Source organism: Dermacentor albipictus, chromosome 1, assembly GCF_038994185.2.
Source record: "Dermacentor albipictus isolate Rhodes 1998 colony chromosome 1, USDA_Dalb.pri_finalv2, whole genome shotgun sequence".
Classification (NCBI taxonomy): Eukaryota; Metazoa; Arthropoda; class Arachnida; order Ixodida; family Ixodidae; genus Dermacentor; species Dermacentor albipictus.
In genome coordinates this window covers 521,852,938-521,876,924 of record NC_091821.1, presented here as the reverse complement: position 1 = coordinate 521,876,924, position 23,987 = coordinate 521,852,938, and the positions used below count along the sequence as shown (strand labels likewise).

General features: G+C 47.1%; 1 protein-coding gene across 4 annotated transcripts in view; it reads right to left on the bottom strand.

Moving 5' to 3' along the window:
• Window positions 1-23,987, bottom strand: part of Bap60 (Brahma-associated protein 60) — a 334,908-nt gene that overhangs the window by 81,011 nt on the left and 229,910 nt on the right. For all 4 annotated transcript variants that reach the window (XM_065439899.1, XM_065439898.1, XM_065439900.1 and 1 more), the window contains one exon: window positions 15,692-15,951. In XM_065439899.1, the coding sequence (XP_065295971.1) occupies window positions 15,692-15,951 (260 nt within the window). The remainder of the gene's footprint in view (window positions 1-15,691; window positions 15,952-23,987) is intronic.

Below are 23,987 nucleotides of genomic sequence, written 5' to 3'. Positions count from 1 at the left end.
CGGTATCGGCGTGTTCGTCGAAGTGCGCAAGTACGGGCGGCGACTGCATGCGTCGTTTGAGTTCTTGAAATGCCTCGGCCTGCGGCGTTTCCCACTTGAACTCGGCGTCGCATTTAGTTAGCTGCGTCAGCGGCTCAGCGATGCGTGAAAAGTCCTTGACAAAGCGCCTATAGTAGGCACACATGCCAAGGAATCTGCGCACTGCCTTCTTGTCGATTGGCTGCGGGAACTTTGCGATGGCAGCTGTCTTCTGCGGGTCGGGGCGTACTCCAGATTTGCTGATGACATGGCCTAGGAATAGAAGCTCATCGTAAGCGAAGTGACACTTTTCCGGCTTCAGGGTGAGCCCTGATGACTTGATGGCCTCTAATACTGTCGCAAGCCGCTTAAGGTGATCGTCGAAATTTCCGGCGAAGACGACGACGTCATCCAAGTAAACAAGACAGGTCTGCCACTTCAATCCTGCTAAAACCGTGTCCATCACGCGCTGGAACGTTGCAGGCGCCGAGCACAGTCCAAACGGCATAACCTTGAATTCATAGAGGCCGTCTGGCGTGATGAAGGCGGTCTTTTCGCGATCCCTTTCATCGACTTCTATTTGCCAGTAGCCAGACTTGAGGTCCATCGATGAGAAGTATTTAGCATTGCAGAGCCGATCTAATGCGTCGTCTATCCGTGGGAGGGGGTATACGTCTTTCTTCGTGATTTTGTTCAGTCGACGATAATCGACGCAGAAACGTAGGGTTCCGTCCTTTTTCTTCACTAAAACAACTGGAGACGCCCACGGGCTTTTCGACGGCTGGATGATGTCGTCGCGCAGCATTTCGTCGACTTGTTGTCTTATAGCTTCGCGTTCTCGCGTCGAAACTCGGTAAGGGCTCTGGCGTAGTGGTCGAGCGCTCTCTTCGGTGATTATGCGATGCTTTGCGACTGGTGTTTGTCGAATCCTTGATGACGTCGAAAAGCAGTCTTTGTATCGTCGAAGCAGACTTCTGAGCTGTTGCTGCTTAATCACGGGGAGACCTGGATTTATGTTGAAGTCTGGCTCGGGAACTACGGTCGTCGGGGTAGATGCAACAGAATCCGAGAGGACGAAGGCATCGCTGGTTTCCTGTATTTCCTCGATGAATGCGATCGTCGTGCCCTTGTTGATGTGCTTGAACTCCTGGCTGAAGTTTGTCAGCAACACTCTCGTGTTTCCTTCGTGCAGTCGAGCGATCCCTCTTGCGACGCAAATTTCACGGTCGAGTAGTAGACGTTGGTCGCCTTCGATGATGCCTTCTACGTCAGCGGGTGTTTCGGTGCCGACCGAAATAACGATGCTGGAGCGAGGCGGGATGTTCACTTGATCTTCGAGCACACTCAAGGCGTGGTGGCTACAAGGGCGCTCCGATGGTATCGCTTGATCTTCCGACAGCGTTATTGACTGCGACTTCAGGTCGACGATGGCGCCGTGTTGGTTCAGGAAGTCCATGCCGAGAATGACGTCTCGTGAACACTGTTGCAGGATAACGAAGGTGGCAGGGTAAGTCCGGTCATGAATGGTAATTCTTGCCGTGCAGATTCCAGTCGGCGTAATGAGGTGCCCTCCAGCGGTCCGAATTTGGGGGCCCTCCCATGCAGTCTTAACCTTCTTCAACTGGGCGGCGATGCGTCCACTCATTACGGAGTAATCGGCCCCTGTGTCGACTAAGGCAGTGACTGCGTGGCCGTCGAGAAGCACGTCAAGGTCGGTGGTTCTTTGTCTGGCGTTGCAGTTGGGTCTTGGCGTCGGATCACGGCTGCGTCGTGTTGAACTGAAGTTGGAACGTCGCGTCGTCAAGTCGTCGTTCGTCGGTGTAGTCTTGCCTTCCTGACTTCGTCGGGACGGCGGCGTGTCGTTGTTATGTCGTCGAGATCGTTTCGTCGTCGTCTTCGTCGGCGGCGGAGGATCTTCGTCAGTTCGACGAACAGCAACCGCACCTCCATCGGTTGCTGCTTTTAGTTTTCCGGATATGGGCTCGCTGACCGGCCCCGGGCTGGGCCAGTGTATGGTCGGCGCTGAGGCGACAGGTAGCGGCCTGGTGATGGCGAACGGGACGGCCGTCGAGGGTTCCACTGAGTAGCGGCGAGGTAATCGGCGATGTCACGTGGGCGCTCGCCAAGCTGTGGACGCGGCGCGTTGACGGCGAAACCTCGCAGTCCCATCTCCCGGTACGGACATCGTCGGTAGACGTGACCCGCTTCTCCGCAGTGGTAGCAGAGCGGGCGGTGGTCAGGAGCACGCCAGATGTCCGTCTTCCTCGCGTAGGTGCGCTGGGCGACGGGTGGTCGTGGTGGCGGCGGCGGCGGCGGACGACGAAACTGCGGCGTGACAGGGCCCTGGCGCGGTCGCGGAGGGGGTCCTTGACGGCGTGCGACGGCGGCGTAGGTCATCGCTTGCGGCTCACGCTGCGGCGATTCAGGGGCTACTCCAAGTTGTTGTTGGAGTTCCTCACGCACGGCGTCGGCAATCGAAGCCACTTGAGGCTGTGATGATGGGAACAGCTTTTGTAGCTCCTCCCGCACGACAGCTCGGATAGTCTCGCGTAGGTCGTCGGCGGCCAGTGACTGAACTCCGACGTAGTTTGTCGAGGTCGTGCGGCGGTCGAATTGCCGGTTTCGCATCTCGAGTGTCTTCTCGATGCTGGTGGCCTCGTGAAGGAACTCGTCGACGGTCTTCGGTGGGCTTCGTACCATTCCGGCAAAAAGTTCCTCCTTTACGCCACGCATCAGTAGACGTACTTTCTTCTCCTCGGACATTTCTGGGTCGGCGTGGCGGAACAGACGGCTCATTTCCTCAGTGAAAATCGCGATCGTCTCATTCGGCAGCTGCGCTCTTGTCTCCAGTAGAGCTTGGGCTCGTTCTTTTCGCACGACGCTTTGAAATGTTTTCAGGAAGCCGCTTCGGAAGAGGTCCCACGTCGTCAAGGTGGCTTCTCGATTCTCGAACCACGTCTTGGCGGCGTCCTCCAATGCGAAATAGACATGTCGTAGTTTGTCGTCGCTTGCCCAGTTGTTAAACGTAGCGACCCTCTCATATGTTTCCAGCCAGGTTTCCGGGTCTTCAAATGTGGAACCGCGGAACGTCGGTGGTTCCCTGGGCTGCTGCAGGACGATGGGGGACGCTGGGGCTGCCATTGCGGTTGCCTTGGCCACAATCTTCTTGGTCTGCTCAGGTAGAAGTCCGTGCTCCGGGGGCAGCTGTTGAAGACAGCGGCTTGCTCGGTGGTCCGGGATTACGTTGGTGTTCTGTTCGCGGTCTGGGCTGGGATCACGGCTTGTCGGGGGCGTCCTGTACATGGACGAAAAGCACCTCCACCAGATGTCACGTGGTAGTGACGGTGAAGAAAGAAGCAATAACACAGTAGCAATACTGTGAACGAGAAAACTAACTTTTATTGGGCGAACCTGTGCCCACAAAAACAGGCTACACTTATAGCACAACGATAGCGGCGAACACGGTCGGCGATCGTCGGAAACTCTGATCAGCGGGTCAAGTGCGTCGGCTTTTATAGAGCAGTCGTCGAATGTTCCAGACTAATCGTTCGGACCCGTGTGCCTTCCACAAAGTTCTACACAATTCATGTCACGCGATGAAATCTGATAACACAAGGTTCGGCGACAACAGACACGCGGATAGAAGCATCGATAACTTTCCAGAAACTTCGGATACATGCAAGCGCGTCCCGCGCTGCACGATAAGATTTGTTAGGCGGTGAAACCTGGTCGCCCGATAAATATAAATACACGTGTCAATATAGTGCTGAGATGCACAGACCTTCACCCGACCCTGACAGAGGGAACAGTGGCAGATATGGAAGGGGCATTGGGATTTCCCGGGGAATGAGGGCAAATAGACGAGAAAAGAGTGGCAGTAACGAAGGGGAGGCTTGAGGATTGGTGGAGGAAGTCAAGGGATAGATAATACCATAAATCGGGGAGATAATGTTTCCTCTACTGTTTTAGATAGTAATTTTGGGGGGAGGAGGGAAGTGAAAACTAGGTTAAAGAAAAGAGGATATAAAGAAAGGAAAAAAAGAATAATAATAAAATAGGAGAGGGAGCAAAAGGCTAGGTGGCGCCAGCCGCCGCCCATTACAAAGGGTATAGCCGCCATCCATCCATCCATCCATCCATCCATCCATCCACAGCCGCCATCGCCATCTGCAGCAGCGCGGCGTGGCAACATTGTGGCACCGGCACTTTGCGTTTCCACTGTCGCATTTTGAGTTTCCACTGTCGCAAAGCTATATTAATTAAAGACTGAATTTTCATTTTGCTTCAAAATGAGCGGAAGCCGACATCAATTCACCGTCGCCTTCAAGAAAAGGGCGATTGAGTACGCGGAAGCCCACGGCAACCTGGCGGCACAGCGCAAACTTGGAGTATCCGAAAAGAGCATTCGGTACTGGCGGAGGCAAAAGCAACGTATTACAACTTGCAGCAACCAAAAGAAAACGTCATTTCGTGGCCGGATCGCAGCGGACTGCAGAACTGTAAGGCAAGGTTGCGGAGTCCGTCAGAGAGCTGCGTGTAAGATCGCACGCGCCTATGGACTGGACAGCGAGAAGCACTCGTCATCTGACTCTGATCAAAGGTGTTGCTCTGATTCGGAGTAGCGCTTGCGGACTTTGTGCCCTTCTGTGTACTGTACATCCGACGAATTTTTAACAGTATCGCGCGACCGTCGACCCGTGTGTTTGTCAGCACCTTATTATGGCACGGAGCGGCGAAATAGCGAATGCGCGTATCTCGTTTGTTTCGCTGCTCAGCGCCGTTAATACGGTGTTGACAAGCACGCGGGTCGATGGTCGCGCGATACCGCTAAAAACTTGGCCAGGTGCACATACGAGCAGCATTTAAATAAATACTGTCACCATTGTGCAACCCACTGAGTCGCATTTGTTTCTAGGTAAGGGTGTCATGTCTTTCGGTACTTTTGCCACTGAAAAAGATTTTTTTCATTTTTAGAATTCGTTAGTAGGGGGATCGACCTTTATTCCGGTCCGACCTGTAGTCCGGTTTTTACGGTAGTCTGCTCGGGCGCGCGTAACTTGGCACGCATTAATATCAAAGTTAGTTTGCTACAAGCTATAAATTCGACGAACAGAAGAAATGAGGAGTTTTAAACTTTCGAAAGTGCGCCGTAGCTTTGGAAGATGCTGGCAATAGTTTGGTTTGCTACCTGTACTGCGCCCCGCCGGAGTCTCCCCCCGTGACTGCGGAATAGGCTTAGCAGATGAAAGCGCTTTGGCAGCGGCCGGTGTGCATCCGGCATTCCAGCACTACTAATGCAACCTGATGGTTTGGAGAAAGTGAAGAAGGCACAGGAAGAACGGCAAGACTTTGCTTCAACACTGGCTACTAAGCAAAAATTGAATTTTCTTGTGCACGTTGATTCGGCTACAGCTGGCTCGGATCCGTGGTAGATGCGCTTCGTTATCGTGGGCAGCGATTCTTTGTCGTTTTGTGTAAAATGCAAGTTGTGGTACAGCAGCTGGCAAAGGTGAATGCTACTGCGCTCTCCCCACAGAGATAGCCATTTCATGTGTAATCAGTGGCGATGCCGCGCTGGCTGGAGCTTGCCGCGCATGAGTGGCGGCAAAACGTGCACCCTGATTCTCGTGAACTCTCTTGCTGTGTACGAAATGAAGAGCACCGTTAAATGGAAAACGAGCATTAAATAAATTGTTTTTTTTTGGCAATTAAAGATATTCATTTAGTGCACGATCTGCGGTGGTGCTGCATTGACCGAACGCGCAACCCATTCCTTGTGAACAATCTCTATGTGCGCGAAATGCAGAGCACCAGTAAACGGCAAACAACACTTTTTTTTTTTTCAATAACAAACGTTTCACATGAGGGCATACCTGCTGGGGCATGTGCTAGGTGTATATTAGCCTCTTAACTGGGAACCTGTAAATACTTCTTTATATTCCTGAATAAATCAAGCTGTTTGTTTTTTCTCATTAAAAACTTTTCACTTGCGTGTTTGTGGCAACATTAATACACCTGTAATTTTTTTTTTATGTATATGAAACTAAATGCAATAAGCTTCAAGTGCTGCAGGCAGATTACTACGAGGCTTACGAGTCGATCCTGAATGCAAATATGTAAGCAGCAATGCCTCGGCATTACGCCAAGCAAGGTTCTTCTTTTTTTCTCATTTTTCTCAAAACATGGTTTCTGGTCACTTTGCTTGTTTGCTGTATCAATATCTTTCAGTCTACGACAGCTAGAGCTATCATTTCTATTGCAGCACAAAGCTAAATGTATTGAGAATGCAACGCTGAGAGCACAATTTTTTTTATTTTCAGCTCCAAAGTTTTTTATTTACATTTGCTCTTATTATTGATACTGTCAACACAGAACTTCAATGGGCTGTAAAATGAGAAATAATTGTTCAATCTTGAATCTGTTTCCACCGTTGCTTCCTTATGCACTCTAGTATCCAACCATATGTTGTTTGCAACTTTCTCTTTAGCAGGTAAATTTTAATTTCAACAAACAATAGAAAGTAATTATTAATAATCTTGGCAACTACTATGTATATGCAAAACATAATTACGATATTTAAAATCAACATGAAACACTGATTGAGCATATGCAGTTTTATCAGATTTCAATCAATCGGTCAATCAATCAATCACTTTATTTCCTTAAAAAAGGAGGAGTACGAGACTAAAGCTCGGATAGCTTGACGAGGTCCCAACACCTTACAAGTTGTCATAATAGCAAGATGACAGCCAGTCATACGCAAGAAATGAAAAAAAGCATCAGAAAGCAACGGGTAATACAGAGTGCAACAAGACGGCAAGAAATAATCAGCACACATAAACAACAGTGGGGAACAAAACTAGGAGAATAAGAAGGCATGATCTACTCTTGCAAATAAATTAGTTGACAAAAACATTTAATGCGAGAGTTTCAGTTTCTGGAGAGATTAAAATTTTGTCAGTCTAATAAGTGTAACAGCGAAGGTAATGTAGAAGATAAAGATTGCTCATCATAGGAGGTTCTCGGGGTGGGTACGAACCACATTTCTATATGTCGGGTCAGATGAATATTTGTGTTCTCTCTATGTTTTGCCAGGTGAATTGTATCATCAATGCCAAATTTTACTAAACCTTTGTAGCACAATATCAACCTATAATTGTAAAATCAAGACACAGGAAGAATTTCATATTTAGAAAAAAGTGGTTCTGTGGAGTACGTATAAGGGACATCAGCTATGTACCCTACAACTCTTTTTTGTAGCAAATGTAGTTTCTGCAAGTTTGTCACACCAGTTGCGCCCCACACCATGACGCAGCACTGCATGACAGATACCACCAGAGCATTGTATAGCATTATTTTAACTTGGTCGGGAGTAAGAGACGCAGACGAGCAATGACACCAACGGCAGATGACCATTTTGATTGGACATGACCAACGTGCTCATTCCAGATAAGGTGCTTTGTAAAACGTACCCCAAAGATATTGACGGAATCCACTATCTCTAACTGCTCACTGCCCAGACACAAATTCATATTAGTTGTCAACAACTTTCCTCTAGGCGTGTACAAGATTACTTTTGTTTTGTTAGGGTTAACCAGCGTTCCAAGTCAGAAAGCGTCGTATTAGCTTTAATTTCTATATTTGTTCCCACATTGCCTGTAAAAAAAACGGTTGTTTCATCGGCATACGAAACGAATGTAGCATTATCTGTACAGCGTACAATGTCATTTATGTATATGAAAAATGATTTGATCAAGAAATAAAGTTATCTCAACAACCCATGTCCCCCCTTAACCCTTTAAGGGTCGATTTTTTTGCCATATGTGACCGCCCAAGGTTGACTTTTTATTGCAGATTGCAATTCTTTTGAGACACCTATTTCGAAAAAAATTTACCGTAATTTTTTTAGGGTGACCGTAAAGTGAGAAAAAATGTATTTTGCATTGGTATATATGTACTTTTATTCATGAACAACAAGAACAAAAAAAGGAAATAAACTTATATGAATTAAAAATTTGATGCATTATTATAGTTCCAAGGCTTGGAATATGTACACACGAGAATATTTCACAAGTCTCATATGTTCCTGCTCTTACACTAATATTTACGTCCATAGCGTAATTGAACTACATTGGTGAGTGCACTCAAGAAAACTGTGTGGTTGTGTGCTCGTCAAAAAAGCAAAACGTGTGACAAACTTTCACTAACCTTCATCTTATTGACAACCAGATGCAATTAGATATTGCGAGTCTCCTCCCGAAAAAGAAAAGGAAACGCATGCACGGCGGCATCCTTCCTATGCTCACCCCTGTGAGCACTGAACGAGCGAGAAACAGGCAGCCGCCCTTTGAGCGATTAGTAATGAGATAGCCATCAGTTCTGCGAGCGCAAGAAGCCGAAACCACCGGCGGAACAAAACCCAAACCGCCGCCTGCCTGCGCACCCGCCAATGCGTGAGCGATAGTATATAGACGCCGCAGCAAACTAGCTCTAAAACAAACCATGCAACGAAAAGCGAGAGAGGGAGGCACGCGAAAAAGATTCCCTGTATTCCCACATAGTGGCAATAGGAAATAGTGACATAGGAAACTAAGGCACTTTTTAAACGTACAAACGGCACCGTAAATATGCGGCATCGACCATTTTGGACTTGTTCGCGGCGCCATATATTTACGTCATTGACCCCGAAAGGGTTAACATAGTGTTCATAGTAACGAGGTTTCACTATACTGTAGTCTGAATTAAAACACTGCAAAACATGGTATTTTAGCAACATTATTAATAAGATATTAAAATATGTTATTGCTTATTAAAACATAAGCATTTGCACTAGGCTATACAGTTACACACAATGTGAACAGTACTAATGCATCACTAAAGCTGGAAGAAAAGCAAGATCTGTGATTACGGTGTGCCAGTTCCAATTTCCTTTGTTTACTAGCTGCATCATCATCATCATCCTGGCTCCGTCCACTGCAGGGCAAAGTCCTTTCCCTTACTTCTCCAAATACCCCGGTGATGTGCTAATAGTGGCCATGTTGTCCCTGCAAACTTCTTAATCTTATCCGTCCACCTAACTTTCTGCCGCCCCCTGCTGCGCTTCCCCACTCTTGGAATCCAGTAAGTAACCCTTAATGACCATCGGTTATCTTCCCTCCTCATTACATGTCCTGCCCATGCCCATTTCTTTTTCTTGATTTCAACTAAGATGTCATTAACTCGCCTTTGTTCCCTCACCCAATCTGCTCTTTTCTTATCCCTTAACGTTACACCCATCATTCTTCTCTCCATAGCTCGTTGCGTCATCCTCAATTTAAGTAGAACCCTTTTCGTCAGCCTCCAGGTTTCTGCCCCGTACGTGAGTACTGGTAAGACACAGCTGTTATACACTTTTCTCTTTAGGGATAATGGCAACCTGCTGTTCATAATCTGAGAATGCCTGCCAAATGCACCCCAGCCCATTCTTATTCTTCTGATTATTTCAATCTCGTGATCCGGATCCGTGGTCACTACCTGCCATAAGTAGATGTATTGTTTTACCACTTCGAGTGCCTCACTACTTATTGTAAACTGCTGTTCTTTTCCGAGACTGTTAAACATTACTTTAGTTTTCTGCAGATAAATTTTTAGACCCACTCTTCTGCTTTGCCTTTCCATGTCAGTGAGCATGCATTGCAATTGGTCCCCTGAGTTACTAAGCAAGGCAATATTGACACCTCTACTTATCTTTATCGGGCGACCACATTTCGCCACCTAAAAAATGTTATCGCACAGCGCGGGACGCGCCTGCATGTATCTGAAGTTTCTGGAAAGTTATCGATGCTTCTATCCGCTGTCTGCTGTCGCCGAACCAAATGTTATCTGATTTCATTGCCTGATGCGAATGGTAAGAACTTTGGGGAAGGCCCATGGGTCTCAACGATTAATCTGGAACATTCGATGACTGCTGTATAAAAGCCGACGCGCTTGACCCGCTGATCAGATTTTCGCCGATCGCCGAGCGTGTTCACCGCTACCGTTGTTCTTTGAGTGCAGCCTGTTTTTGAGGGCACAAGTTCTCCCAATAAAACGCTCGTTTCGTTAATCACAGTTTTGCTGCCTTCTTAACCGTCACTACCACGTGACAATATCATCAGCGATTCGAAAGTTACTAAGGTATTATCCTTTAACCGTATTTACTTGCATAATGATCGCACTTTTTTGTAAAAAAATTGACGCAAATTCAAGGGTGCGATCATTAGGTGCGTTAAACTTCCTGCGCAAAAAATTTTTTCATCGTGCATTTGCAGCAGGATGACAACAGGTCAAGCAGGCAGTTGCCGCTGTACAATTGGGCTGTAATAGTGCAGGACTTGTGTGGGACACCAAAACAAAAATGGCTGCCGGCGGAGCAAGCCAAACGCACCGAACACAATTCTTTTTCTTCTCGCGAGTACATTACGCGCATTGAAACAGTTTCTTCCACATCAGTAATAAGTAATATTGTTAATATTGGCAAGTTTGCGACAATAACATAGCCATGTCCATTTTGAGGGGACAGAAACAGAGATGGGCGCGCTTAGCTGCCAGTGACATAGGAAGACATGGTGGGCATGCTGCGAAAACTGTGGCATTTATCTTCACTACTGTCCTAATACGGCATGTTTCCGCTAAGGGTGGGCCGAATATTTTAGCTGTGTTACAAGCATCGGCGTATGAATTGGGTACACTTCTAACATATCAGTGTAGACATGGCTGCTATCGTTTCCGCTCGCAAATTGTTGCGTGCTCACGAGTGAGTGCAGACAAGAATCGAAAGGCGCCTTTTTTGTCGTCATCGTTGGCCAAAAGCATAATGAAGCCTACAAGTAATAAAGCCAAGGCAAATTTGGTTGTAGCTTTTTTTTTTTTCATGAAAGTGCAGAAAGTGATGGAAGGAATGAAATGGAACATCTGCTTAAGAATAGAACGACAGAAAGCTGAGCTAGTTGGCAAGGATTCATTATGCAAAATAGAAGTGAGGCGTGCAGGCAAGACACAAGAGTAGAGAAGTAGACAACACGAACGCCGTTCTTGTTGTCTACTTCTCTACTCTTGTGTCCTGTCTGCACGCCTCACTTCTATTTTGCATAATGCTTAAGCAGACCACTGGTATGTCTTCAAGAGTCGTTCGTGTAGCATTTGACAGCAATCAACAAACGGTAAGCACGATCTTAATTAGCTAAATTTGGCACACAACATATCGCTGCGACAAGCTCGGGGTGCGATCATTACACGGGAAAGAAAAAAATTCAATTTTGACGACAAAATACAGGGCTGCTATCATTTCGCAGGGGCGATCATTACGCGGGTGCGATAATAACGCGAGAGCGATCATTACGCGAGTAAATACGGTAGAACCCTTTTTGTAAGCCTCCAGGTTTCTGCCCCGTAGGTGAGTACTGGTAAGACACAGCTGTTATACACTTTTCTCCTGAGGGATAATGGCAGTCTGCTGTTCATGATCTGAGAATTCCTGCCAAACGCACCCCAGCCCATTTTTATTCTTCTGATTATTTCAGTCTCATGATTCGGACCCACGGTCACTACCTGGCCTAATTAGATGTATTCCCTTACCACTTCCAGTGCCTCGCTACCTATCGCAAACTGCTGTTCTCTTCCGAGACTGTTAAACATTACTTTAGTTTTCTGCAGATTAATTTCACACCCACCCTTCTGCTTTGCCTCCATAGGTCAGTGAGCATGCATTGTAATTGCTTCCCTGAGTTACTAAGCAGGGCAATATCATCAGCAATTCGCAAGTTAATAAGATATTCTCCATTAACTCTTATCCCCAATTCTTCCCAATTCAGGTCTTTGAATACCTCCTGTAAACAGACTGTGAATAGCATTGGAGAGATTGCATCTCCCTGCCTGACGTCTTTCTTTATTGGGATTTTGTCGCTTTCTTTATGGAGGAGTACAGTGGCTGTGGAGCCACTATAGATATCTTTCAGTATTGTTACATACGGCTCATCTACACCCTGATTCCGTAATGCCTCCTTTACTGCTGAGGTTTTGACTGAATCAAACGCTTTCTCGTAATCAATGAAACCTGCATATATAAGGGTTGGATATATTCCGCACATTTCTCTATCACCTGATTGATAGTGTGAATATGGTCTATTGTTGAGTAGCCTTTACGAATCCTGCCTGGTCCTTTGGTTGACAGAAGTCTAAGGTGTTCCTGATTCTATTTGCGATTACCTTAGTAAATACTTTGTAGGCAACGGACAGTAAGCTGATCTGTCTATAATTTTTCAAGTCTTTGGCGTCCCCTTTCTTATGGATTAGGATTATGTTAGCGTTCTTCCAAAATTCCAGTATGCTTGAAGTCATGTGGCATTGCATATACAGGGTGGCCAGTTTTTCTAGAACAATCTGCCCACCATCCTTCAACAAATCTGTCGGTACCTGATCCTCCTGAGCTGCCTTCCCCCTTTACATAGCTCCCAAGGCTTTCTTTACTTCTTCCGGCATTACTTGTGGAATGTCAAATTCCTCTGGACTATTCCCTCTTCCATTATCGTCGTGGGTGCCACAGGTACTGTGTAAATCTCTATAGAACTCCTCAGCCACTTGAACTATCTTATCCATATTAGTAATGATATTGCCGGCTTTGTCTCTTAACGCATACATCTGATTCTTCCCTATTCCTAGTTTCTTCTTCACTGCTTTTACGCTTCCTCCGTTCTGAGAGCATATTCAATTTTATCCATACTATACTTCCTTATGTCGGCTGTCTTACGCTTGTTGATTAACCTGGAAATTTTGCCAGTTTTAATTAGGTGTAGGCTTAGAGGCTTTCATACATTGGCGTTTCTTAATCAGATCTTTCGTCTCCTGCAATGGCGTACTAGTATCCTGTCTAACGAAGTTACCACCGACTTCTATTGCACACTCTTTAATGATGTCCATAAGATTGTTGTTGATTGCTTCAGCACTAAGGTCCTCTTCCTGAGTTAAAGCTGAATACTTGTTCTGTAGATTGATCAGGAATTCCTCTATTTTCCTTCTTACCGCTAACTCATTGATCGGCTTCTTATATACCAGTTTCTTCCGTTCCCTCCTCAGGTCTAGGCTAATTCGAGTTCTTACCATCCTATGGTCACTGCAGCGCACCTTGCTGAGCACGTCCACATCTTGTATGATGCCAGGGTTAGCACAGAGTAGAAAGTCTATTTCATTTCTAGTCTTGCTATTCGGCTTCCTCCACGTCCACTTTCGGCTATCCCGCTTGCGGAAAGTATTCATTAGCCGCAAATTATTCCGTTCTGCAAATTCTACTAAAAACTCTCCCCTGCTATTCCTAGAACTTATGCCACATTCCCCCACTGCCTCGTCTCCAGCCTGCTTCTTGCCTACCTTGTCATTGAAGTCGCCCATCAGTATAGTGTATTTTGTTGTCACTCTACCTATCGTTGATGCCACGTCTTCATAGAAGCTTTCGACTTCCTGGTCATCATGACTGGATGTAGGGGCGTAGACCTGTACGACCTTCATTTTGTACCTCTTATAAAGTTTCACAAGACCTGCCACCCTCTCGTTAATGCTATAGAATTCCTGTATGTTACCAGCTATATTCTTATTAATCAGGAATCCGACTCCTAGTTCTCGTTTCTTCGCTAAGCCCAGGTAGCACAGGATGTGCCCGCTTTTTAGCACTGTATATAATTCTTTTGTCCTCTTAACTTCAGTGAGCCCTATTGTATCCCATTTACTGCCCTCTAATTCCTCCAATAGCAGTGCTAGACTCGTCTCACTAGATAACATTCTAGCGTTAAATGTTGCCAAGTTCAGATTCCAATGGCGGCCTGTCCGGAACCAGGAATTCTTAGCACCCTCTGCTGCGTCGCAGGTCTGACCGCCACCGTGGTCAGTTGCTTTGCAGCTGCTGGGGACTGAGGGCCGGGGTTTGATTGTTGTATTCATATAGGAGGTTGTGGTCAAGTACTGCACCAGGGTGGCCAATCCTGCTCTGGTGAGGGAGTGTGTTACTGTTTCTGGTCACTGGGATCAGGCCGCACTCCAGGCCTGTTAATGCAATTTTATCAACACACGTATTTATTTTTTTCTGGTAAAAAATTGCCAGCACCCGGATTCAATCTACGGTCCTCTTGCACGAAAGGTGGATGCTCTACCTCTACGCCATCACAGGTGAGTAAACATTATTGCAAGACTAACCGGGGCTTTTCACGGAGAGCTTACTAGAGGAAAGCTAGAAAGTCAGGTTTTAGGCCAAGTAGCAGTACAGTTAAAGCCGGCTAATCGAACTAAAAAAAATACGCCTATCAGTTCGATGTAGAGCATAATTCGATAAAAGCCTGCTAATAATTGGATGCCATAAAAGCACATACCATTTATAAAATCACTTTATTGAAGAAACTAGCTTTGTTTCGCATGAAATAGCCGTGCATTTTCTTCTGCTTGGGCGAGTTCGCTGCCTGTGATGCACGCACTTTCCCACATTGTCTAAGGAGTCGGAGCAGCTGAGGCCGCAACCTTCCGCATTCGCGCAGACGCACTGGACTAATACGAGTGCACCAATCACTTCGGAGGATGTGGGCAAAGGAATGTAGTTGCTTTCCTCAATGTGCCTACTTTCATTTGTGCTCGGTACAATGTCGGCAATGTAGTCTTCGTTTCCGGGCTCCACACCACCATCATCATCATCACCATCAACGCCATCATCTGCACTCACAAACTTGTCCACTGTTGATTCGAATGTCCCGGAAATTTTGATAGCTCGCTCCAAACTTCGGCAACACTGGCAACGGCTTCGTCGCATTCATCAGAACTTGCAGTCATCACCGAGCACGCAGAAACCGGCACGTATGAAGAACCTCTCGTACATGGCCGTGCGTACGCGTCGGGCGCCATGGGCACCGGGTTGCGAGTCGGGTCACTTTAGCCCTAATCGTGCCGAGAGTGCTCCTCGGAATCTTGCTCGCTGTGGGGACCTAGAACTTCTCATCGCATTCAACGCGATTAATGATTTCAAGCTTTACGACAAAAGACGAATTCTGCCGCTTCATCACGGCAACACTATGGGAGAAGGCCCACAAGGCGCAAACACGATAAACCAGAAAAGCAACCAGACAACTCGCACTTTCGCCATCTTGCACGAAGAGGGCACAAGAGCCTCTGTTTGGCTGTCTGAGCAAGCGCTGTAGGCAGGCCAGGATCATTTTTTGCTGGGGAAGTGATCTAAAGAAAGGAAGGACGCTTGATTCTGCAACCCGTGAGGGAGCTCAACAAAGCGTCGTCAGGGGAGAGGGAGTGAGAAGTGAAATATGATAGAGAAAGAGGGGGGATGTAGCCTAATAGACTCCACTATGCGCGACAGGGGGAGTGTCGACGGCTTGCCTGAACAGCCCGAGGCAGCGCGGTCACGGTAGGGTGAGCGGTTGGATAGAGCCGCACCGCCAGGTTTACCCGCTACCACGAGGAAAAGCCAACCTTTGGGGGGCTCTTTTCCGCCGCTTGATGTTCGATATATCGGAAGTCACTGCAATACTTGTTCGATGTAAGCATAATTTTTGCTATACATACTCATTGTAACTATACCGTGACCAGAAATTGTTTGATATATAGAATAATTCGATGTAAACAGGTTCGATATAGTTGGGTTCGACTGTAGTGCTGCAGTACAGACCTGATCACATGGTTGATGACAATGGGATCCGGTGGGTGCAGCAGCTGGTGTAAGCGCTGGGGGATCTCGGCAAACTTCATGCGCTGGCACTGGAAGATCTGCTCGAGGTACTTGTCGCAATTGATGTGCTCCCGCTCGTGTGGGTCCTGCAGCCGATGGGTCTTGACGTACTGCCACAGGGCGGCAATGATCACCGGCCGCGTCTGTGTGTGGATCCCCAAAAGACGGGCCAGCCGAGGGTCCAGCTTGAACTGCAGGGGCTGCAACAACAAGGCATTTAAATCATGGGGCAGAGCTCCTGCCACTTGTTTTGACAAGGAAAAAGCCCCAACTAAGGTTGTGATGTAAAACACTGAAATTATTTAGTGTAGACACAATACTGCTTGCAGCATTCCTTTGTGCTGTAACAAAGCATACCTAGAACAGAATACACTCAAGTATACCTCTATGAGCATCCCAGTAGCTTAACAGTAGTTTCCAATTCATATTTGTTAGCATATTGCTCAAAACCTGGCGTGATTGCAGTGTTTGAGCAAACTTACAAGGATAACTGTACTACAGAAATAGCTGAAGCATTTTATGTAAGTAAGGACACTCATCAGGGTGTCAACCAAGTTGACATTTCCGAATTCCCTGAGCTTTCCAGGTTTTCCTTGAGTGCCTTTGCAAAATTCCCTGAGTGATGCACAACTATGTTTCATGTCAAGACGGGCTGAAACCATATCGCCCGACGCTGTCACTCTCTAGTAAGCATATGAAAAAAAAAATGATCTAATGCAATTTGAATACTAAGGAGTAGTGTTTATGCTATTCAAAAAAAGAATAGAAGGGAGGGGTTAGTAAAATGCACAGCAAATAACATGTCTTCAAAAAATAGCAAATCAAGTCGTACATTCTCAAATACAAATAAAAAGGAGATGCATACAGAAGCAAATATTTTAGAGTATGAGCTATTTCTATCAACTGATAGCAAGCTCAGTGGTATGAGACTCGAACTTTGTCACACTTGAGATTCTCTCTCAACAGCTCGTAAGTCAACCTCAACTGTCCAGACATACTCTCAGCCCGTGCACGACGCCTCAGTGTTGTGTTTCACTGCTTTAAAGAGTTTATTTTGGTTTGGATGAGGGACACCTGCCTCTCAGCATCAGCCAACACTTTGTTTTTTTACCTCAAATTGGCGGCAGCACGCTTCCTTTCCCATTCATTCCCCAATGCGTAGGTCCTTTCTGTTCTTGTCCGCCTTCCACCACTCATTTTCCCCATGGACCATTTTAAACATCTTCTTGGTCAGTTGCACAGTCCATGTCCAATTTTTCGAACTCCCTAGCAGCCGCAAGAACGTCCAAAAAATCGGTCGGATGGAAAAAAAAAATGCATGTCATTTACTGCCCTTAACTTTTTCGTTACCACGCCTATTCAAATCGATCACCGGTGATCGGTGCTTTAAATCACTGATTTCGACAAGTTGGAATCATTTCTTGTGCACCTAGCGCAATCCAGTGGTTAGTCTAGGCAGTGCGCTTGTAGAACCAGTTTAAATTTTCCCGCTCTGGCAACGTTCTAATTCTTGATGCACCTTTTTGAGAACTAATGTGCATGTGTTGTTGCGAAAGAGGGCATGGCAGCCGTGCTTGAGAAAAAGAAAGTGCCACTCGTGGTAATGCAGCCGTAGCATCAAATTTTTGTGATCAAGGGAACTCCCAGCAAGTCAAATATTGAATCATATTGTCGGCTTTGTTATCTGACGGTGCTGAGTGGTGATAATTACCCGAAAATGGAGCCAGCTATTCACTAGTGAGCTTTGATTTGGAGTCCAGGTGGTTTTATTCCACGAAAACGCATTCCTGAAGGTCCGCCGCATGTCCAACATGTATACCTGGCCTTTACAGCCGGTTTGCAGCAGTTCTGGTTTCGCTTCTCTTGTTAAACCCACCAGAAAGCCGCATCCGGTGTTACTATATCGCTACAACGCCAGTCGCTCCAGTCGCTGCCATGGCGCCGCCGTCCCACGCGACTGCGCCGCGCGGAAAGCGTTCTGCTCGTAAGTATTCTACACCCACACCTGATTTTAGTGACGAGAATTCGAGCTTCGAGTCCGAAGATGATAGTACCTCTGCTTCAAGCTCTGACGGCGAGACACTGTTGCAAGTCAGCCCGGCACATCTGAAGCTGCTCACCAGTGAGTTACCTTTACGGCTTTGAGCAGTCACCGGCATCGTGCGCACTTATCTGCTGACCTTTGTGCACAAGCTTAGAGCTATTCTTGTTATCTCCAGGGTCCGTACGTCGCTAGGTCAGGATGTGCTGCCACCGGCTGTGAAGAAACTTCAGTTCACGCCAACAAGGCTGCCCGGAGCACATCTCGGCCCAGCACTTCGGAGCAGCGCAAGACGTTTTACAACGGCGCGTGATTTTTTCCTCCTATTCTTCACCGCAGAAGTGTGATAAATACTATCTGCAAGAACACGAACAAATATGCTTGGATGCATATTTCGGAGCTTCCAAGCTATGCTGAAAGAGATGGGTCATGGAAGGAAGTGACTACCGACGAACTAGTAAAGTTCATTGGACTGCTCATTTATATGGGCATTGTGAACGTGCCACACATCCACCTTTACTGGAATACCAGTAGGCATTTTTTCACGGTTTCTTCCTCAGAACGTTATGCCAAGGAGACGGTTTTCTGCACTTCTGCGCTTCCCAAGTGTCACTGATCCGGAGGCGACTACTGTAGCTTCGCACGGCAAGCTGCACCGCATATTGTGGCTTCTGTAACATGTGAATTCTACTCCAGGAGAACTTTTTCAACCTGCGCAGAACCTCTCTGTGGATGAAAGAATGGTCAAATTGAAAGGAAGATCGGGTACTCGGCAATACATATGGGACAAAATTGTAAAGTAGGGATATAAATTGTGGGTGCTTGCCGATTCGCAGACTGGCTATTCCGTTCAGTTTTACGTGTACGCAGGCAAACGGGAAACAGCGAGTGCAAGTGGACTAGCACTTGCTGTGGTGACACAACTGTGCAATAACTACCTCACAATCAAGGATACGTTATCTACATGGATAACTTTTACACATCTGCATCTCTCTTTGCTCACCTGCTAAATCACAAAACCCTCGCTTCTGACACCACACGTAAAGATCGTCGGTGCTTCCCATCTGAAGGACGTGTCGTGGGAGAAGAAGGAAAAGAGAGGTGATGTTCGGTGGCTCCAACGGAACAACATCCTCTACTTGCAATGGAAGGACAGAAAGGTTGTCCACATGAAGGTCTACAGCTCACACTGCCAACAGGCATGTTACAGCCACAAAAAAAGAGAGAAGAGGCAGCGTGTGGACTATCATCTCAATCAAGAAGCCGCTACTGATTGACGACTATAATTCCCGGATGCTTGGTCTTGATAAGTCAGATCAGCTGATTGCATTTTATAACGTTTTGATGAAGTGCATGAGGTGGTGGAAAACACTCTTATTTCATTGTATTGACATCGCTGTTGTGAATAGCGTCATTATTTTTCAAGAGCACCGCAAGCAACACCTCTCAACACCAGAATTTCAAAGGAGCGCCCACTTCGACCAACTTTCCCTTCTGTAGGTGCTCACCCGACAGATGCTCGAGCTTGATGATGAAGAGGTTGCCAGGGTAGATGCTGTCCCAAAAGAAGTGCCGCACCATCCGCAAAAGATGCCGAAAAGGCAAAACTGCAGGATGTGCTACCAGGAACAAAAAATCGAACAAAGGACAAAAGTTTTCTGCGAAAACTGCACAGTGCACCTGTGCCTCACGAAAACGAGAAACTGCTTCACCGCATGGCACGAGCGATGAAGCTGTTCCCTGTCTTTGGTTTTTTTTATGTAGCTGAAGAATGGTGCGATACAGCGAATGAATTTTTTTAGACAGTGTTCCTGAGTCATTGATCTTCAAAATGTATATTCTAAATTTTCTTTGTTAATAATTCCTATGTAGATATTGTGCCTTTTCTTTCTTGTTTTTATCAACTCGCCACAAAAATGGCACTTTTCCGAATTTTTTGTGTGTTCCCTAATAAATTGTTCGCTTTGTAACTTAGGTTTTTGGAAAGAGCATTCCATTATGTGCGATTTGGCATGCTACAACATGTTCTGGAGTATTATTTGTACTGGCAAAAAAATTTCTTCTGAGACCTATGAAAAACGGCCATTTTCTCGCGGTAACGAAAGACTTAAGGGCTCACTCCGCCACAGGAACATTCGAAAACGCTCTGCAGGCCTGTCGGTACATGTGTTAGGCATATTGGTGCTCGTACTGTGACAGGAAATACCGGGTGCATGCGTGTATAATTAAGGAATGCACACTGTGTCCTGTGTGCAGAATATAACTGACCGTTATACAGTGAAAGCTCGTTAATTCGAACTTCAATAACTCGAATTTATGGATAATCCGAACTGTACGATTTGGTCCGGCCAAGCTCCACAGAAGTCTATGTATAAAAAAGTCCGTTAATTCGAACGCGAGAAGGTTCCATCACGGATAATTCGAACTACGCTCGCCTGGCACACAGCCAGAGAAATGCGCCTACTGCCTACACACAAGGCTGTATTGCCTCAGAAACGGAGAGAACGGCGAGAGAAGGCCAAATCGGAAAAAAATCTAACCGACGCGTGGTCAGCCAGAAGGCAGCGGCGGCTGCCGCCTCTCCGTTCTACGTCACCTCCAAGACTTCTTGCCCGTTGCGAATCTCGGAGGCTTTGCAAATCTTGTACAGCTGCTAATGTTGTGCGGAGATGGCACGGCAAGCGCCAACACACAGTGAATCAAGTACGTCGCAGCTGCGCTTGCAATCAAGAACCAACTAATCAGGGCCTTCGCCACCTTCGCTTGTTCCTCGTCTTTGTCTCGGCAGTCTTCATCGGTTGTGCACCTCTGTTTTCAGCTTAGGAGGTATCGGCCGTCGCGATTCATTTTGATGGTGTTAAGCCTCGGCTAACGTTCGTTTCGGTGGACATCGGTGGTGTGGCACAGTCGGACCCAGAGCTTCGACTTGAAGATGGCGTGTGCCCGCGGCACACGCCATCACTTTCTGACACTCCCTACTGCTTCCAAATCACAGTGTACTGTTGCTCTCCTGTACTTTCGTTAGTTCGAACTTTCGTTAACTCGAACTGAAGCGGCTTCCCCTTGCGGTTCGAATTGACGAGCTTTTACTGTATATACCTTTCCTTGATTACGAGAAAGCGTTTGATTCTGTCGAAACCTCAGCAGTCATGGAGGCACTACGGAATCACGGTGTAGACGAGCCGTATGTAAAAATACTGAAAGATATCTATAGCAGCTCCACAGCCACCGTAGTCCTCCATGAAGAATGTCACAAAATCCAAATGAAGAAAGGCGTCAGGCAGGGAGATACGATCTCTCCAATGCTATTCACAGCGTGTTTACAGGAGGTATTCAGAGACCTGGATTGGGAAGAATTGGGGATAAGAGTTAATGGAGAATACCTTAGTAACTTGCGATTCGCTGATGATATTGCCTTGCTTGGTAACTCAGCGGACCAATTGCAATTGCAAGAGAAACTGGCCACCCTGTATACGCAATGCCTCATGACCTCGAGCGTCCCAGAATCTTGGAAGAACGCTAACATAATCCTAATTCATAAGGAAGGAGACGCCAAAGACTTGAAAAATTATAGACCGATCAGCTTACTGTCCATTGCCTACAAACTATTTACTAAGGTAATCGCAAATCGAATCAGGAACACCTTAGACTTTGTGGGGGTTCCACTCTGCGTGCGGCTAGGGCTGAAGGCAAGCTCCGGATCTAGCCCCACGCAGTCGCTCCGTGGTACTCCCAACCCGTAGCGCGGGAATCGCGGCTACGCCGGGTTCGGACGAATAAGGCAAAACAGCGGTGTCAACGGTAACAACGTTTATTGCTAATAGCAATATCAAACACTCGCAGAGGGACGTCCTCTCAGTAAAAGTAGGAAAAGGCTTGCCTCGTTGTCTGGGTGGGTCAGACAAACGAGGTCACTCACGGGATCCGGCAGGTGCAGTCCAGGTAGTCCAAGGCGTCGGCGTCCCAAGAGAGCGAGTCTCCCCCGGTAGCGCGCTTTTATACCCTTTTACCTTTTTGCGAGGGGAAGTCCTCCTCGCCCGCCGGATACGTTTCCCTGTTCCGTGAGCCGCGTAGGAGAAGGGGAGTACGCGCGTCCTCAGGGCGACGAAGAGAGAGAGGGCGCGTAGTGCCTCTCTCCCCTTGTCAACTGCGGCGCGACCCGTCGCCGCGTGCGAGCGGGTTGTCCGTGACGGCGCCTCGTCGCCACGTGCGAACCGCGTCCGCGTGGACCGCGTCCGTGACGGCGCCTCGTCGCCACGTGTGAACGGGTCGCCGCGGGTACGCGGGAGGAAATGGAGGCGAGTGCTCCCCACAACTTCTGTCAAGCAAAGAACCAGACAGGATTCCGTAAAGGCTACTCAACAATAGATCATATTCATACTATGAATCAGGTGATAGAGAAATGTGCGGAATATAACCAACCCTTATATATAGCTTTCATTGATTACGAGAAAGCGTTTGATTCTGTCGAAACCTCAGCAGTCATGGAGGCATTACGGAATCAGGGTGTAGACGAGCCGTATGTAAAAATACTGAAAGATATCTATAGCGGCTCCACAGCCACCGTAGTCCTCCATAAAGCAAGCAACAAAATCCCAATAAAGAAAGGCGTCAGGCAGGGAGATACGATCTCTCCAATGTTATTCACAGCATGTTTACAGGAGGTATTCAGAGACCTGGATTGGGAAGAATTGGGGATAAGAGTTAATGGAGAATACCTTAGTAACTTGCGGTTCGCTGATGATATTGCCTTGCTTGGTAACTCAGCGGACCAATTGCAATGCATGCTCACTGACCTGGAGAGGCAAAGCAGAAGGGTGGGTCTAAAAATTAAGCTACAGAAAACTAAAGTAATGTTTAACAGTCTCAGAAGAGAACAGCAGTTTACGATAGGTAGCGAGGCACTGGAAGTGGTAAGTGAATACATCTACTTAGGACAGGTAGTGACCACAAATCCGGATCGTGCGACTGAAATAATCAGAAGAATAAGAATGGGCTGGGGTGCGTTTGGCAGGCATTCTCAGATCATGAACAGCAGGTTGCCATTACCCCTCAAGAGAAAAGTGTATAACAGCTGTGTCTTACCAGTACTCATGTATGGGGCAGAAACCTGGAGGCTGACGAAAAGGGTTCTACTTAAATTGAGGATGACGCAACGAGCTATGGAAAGAAGAATGATGGGTGTAACGTTAAGGGATAAGAAAAGAGCAGATTGGGTGAGGGAACAAAGGCGAGTTAATGACATCTTAGTTGAAATCAAGAAAAAGAAATGGGCATGGGCAGGACATGTAATGAGGAGGGAAGATAACCGTTGGTCATTAAGGGTTACGGACTGGATTCCAAGGGAAGGGAAGTGTAGCAGGGGGCGGCAGAAAGTTAGGTGGGTGGATGAGATTAAGAAGTTTGCAGGGACGACACGGCGACAATTAGTACATGACCGGGGTTGTTGGGAGAGGCCTTTGCCCTGCAGTGGGCGTAACCAGGCTGATGATGATGATGACTGTGTCCCGTGGCAACAGCCCCTTCCCACACTTGTTCACTGCAATACTTTTGCTTATGCTTCGCCAAGTAACATTTCTGTACAGAGGCGAAGCTGACTTTCGGGAGCCGGCATTATGCAACACACCGTGCTTTCCAAGCTTCTAAGCTTCCAATCGCGAGGACCACAAAGGCGAAGTCCGTGCCATTGCTGACAGCAGCGAATTCTTTCAATAAAAAACGTGGCACCTAATGGCAAGAAGCTTCATAGCGAACGTCGAAGCAGCTAGGCCTAGCGTTGCCACAAGTGGTGGCTACGACTGCCAGCGGATCTGCGTGCGAGAGCGCCGGTTCGAGGCGGCGAGGTAATCAAAATGGCAGTGGTGGTGGCTTTGATTAATGCTGTTTCGGACCTGCGGTCACGCCGAAACGTCCAGAAAATCGGACGGCGAAGAGTTCTTGCGCCCGAAATTTCGGACGTTTTGATACATTGACTCTATAGGGTACGCGGTGGTGCCGCAAAGCCATCCAAATTATCGGGAAACCAGAAAGTTGGTCGTTGTCTGTACACTGGCAATTCCCCCAGCTGATGACAGGGCGTCAAAAACGATTCATTACGATTCCTGTCTGTTAGTCGAGCCAGCATTAACGTGACTTTCAACCCTTTCAATAAAATTAAGGCTAATTTTCCCTGATAGAGGCACAAATTCCCTGAGT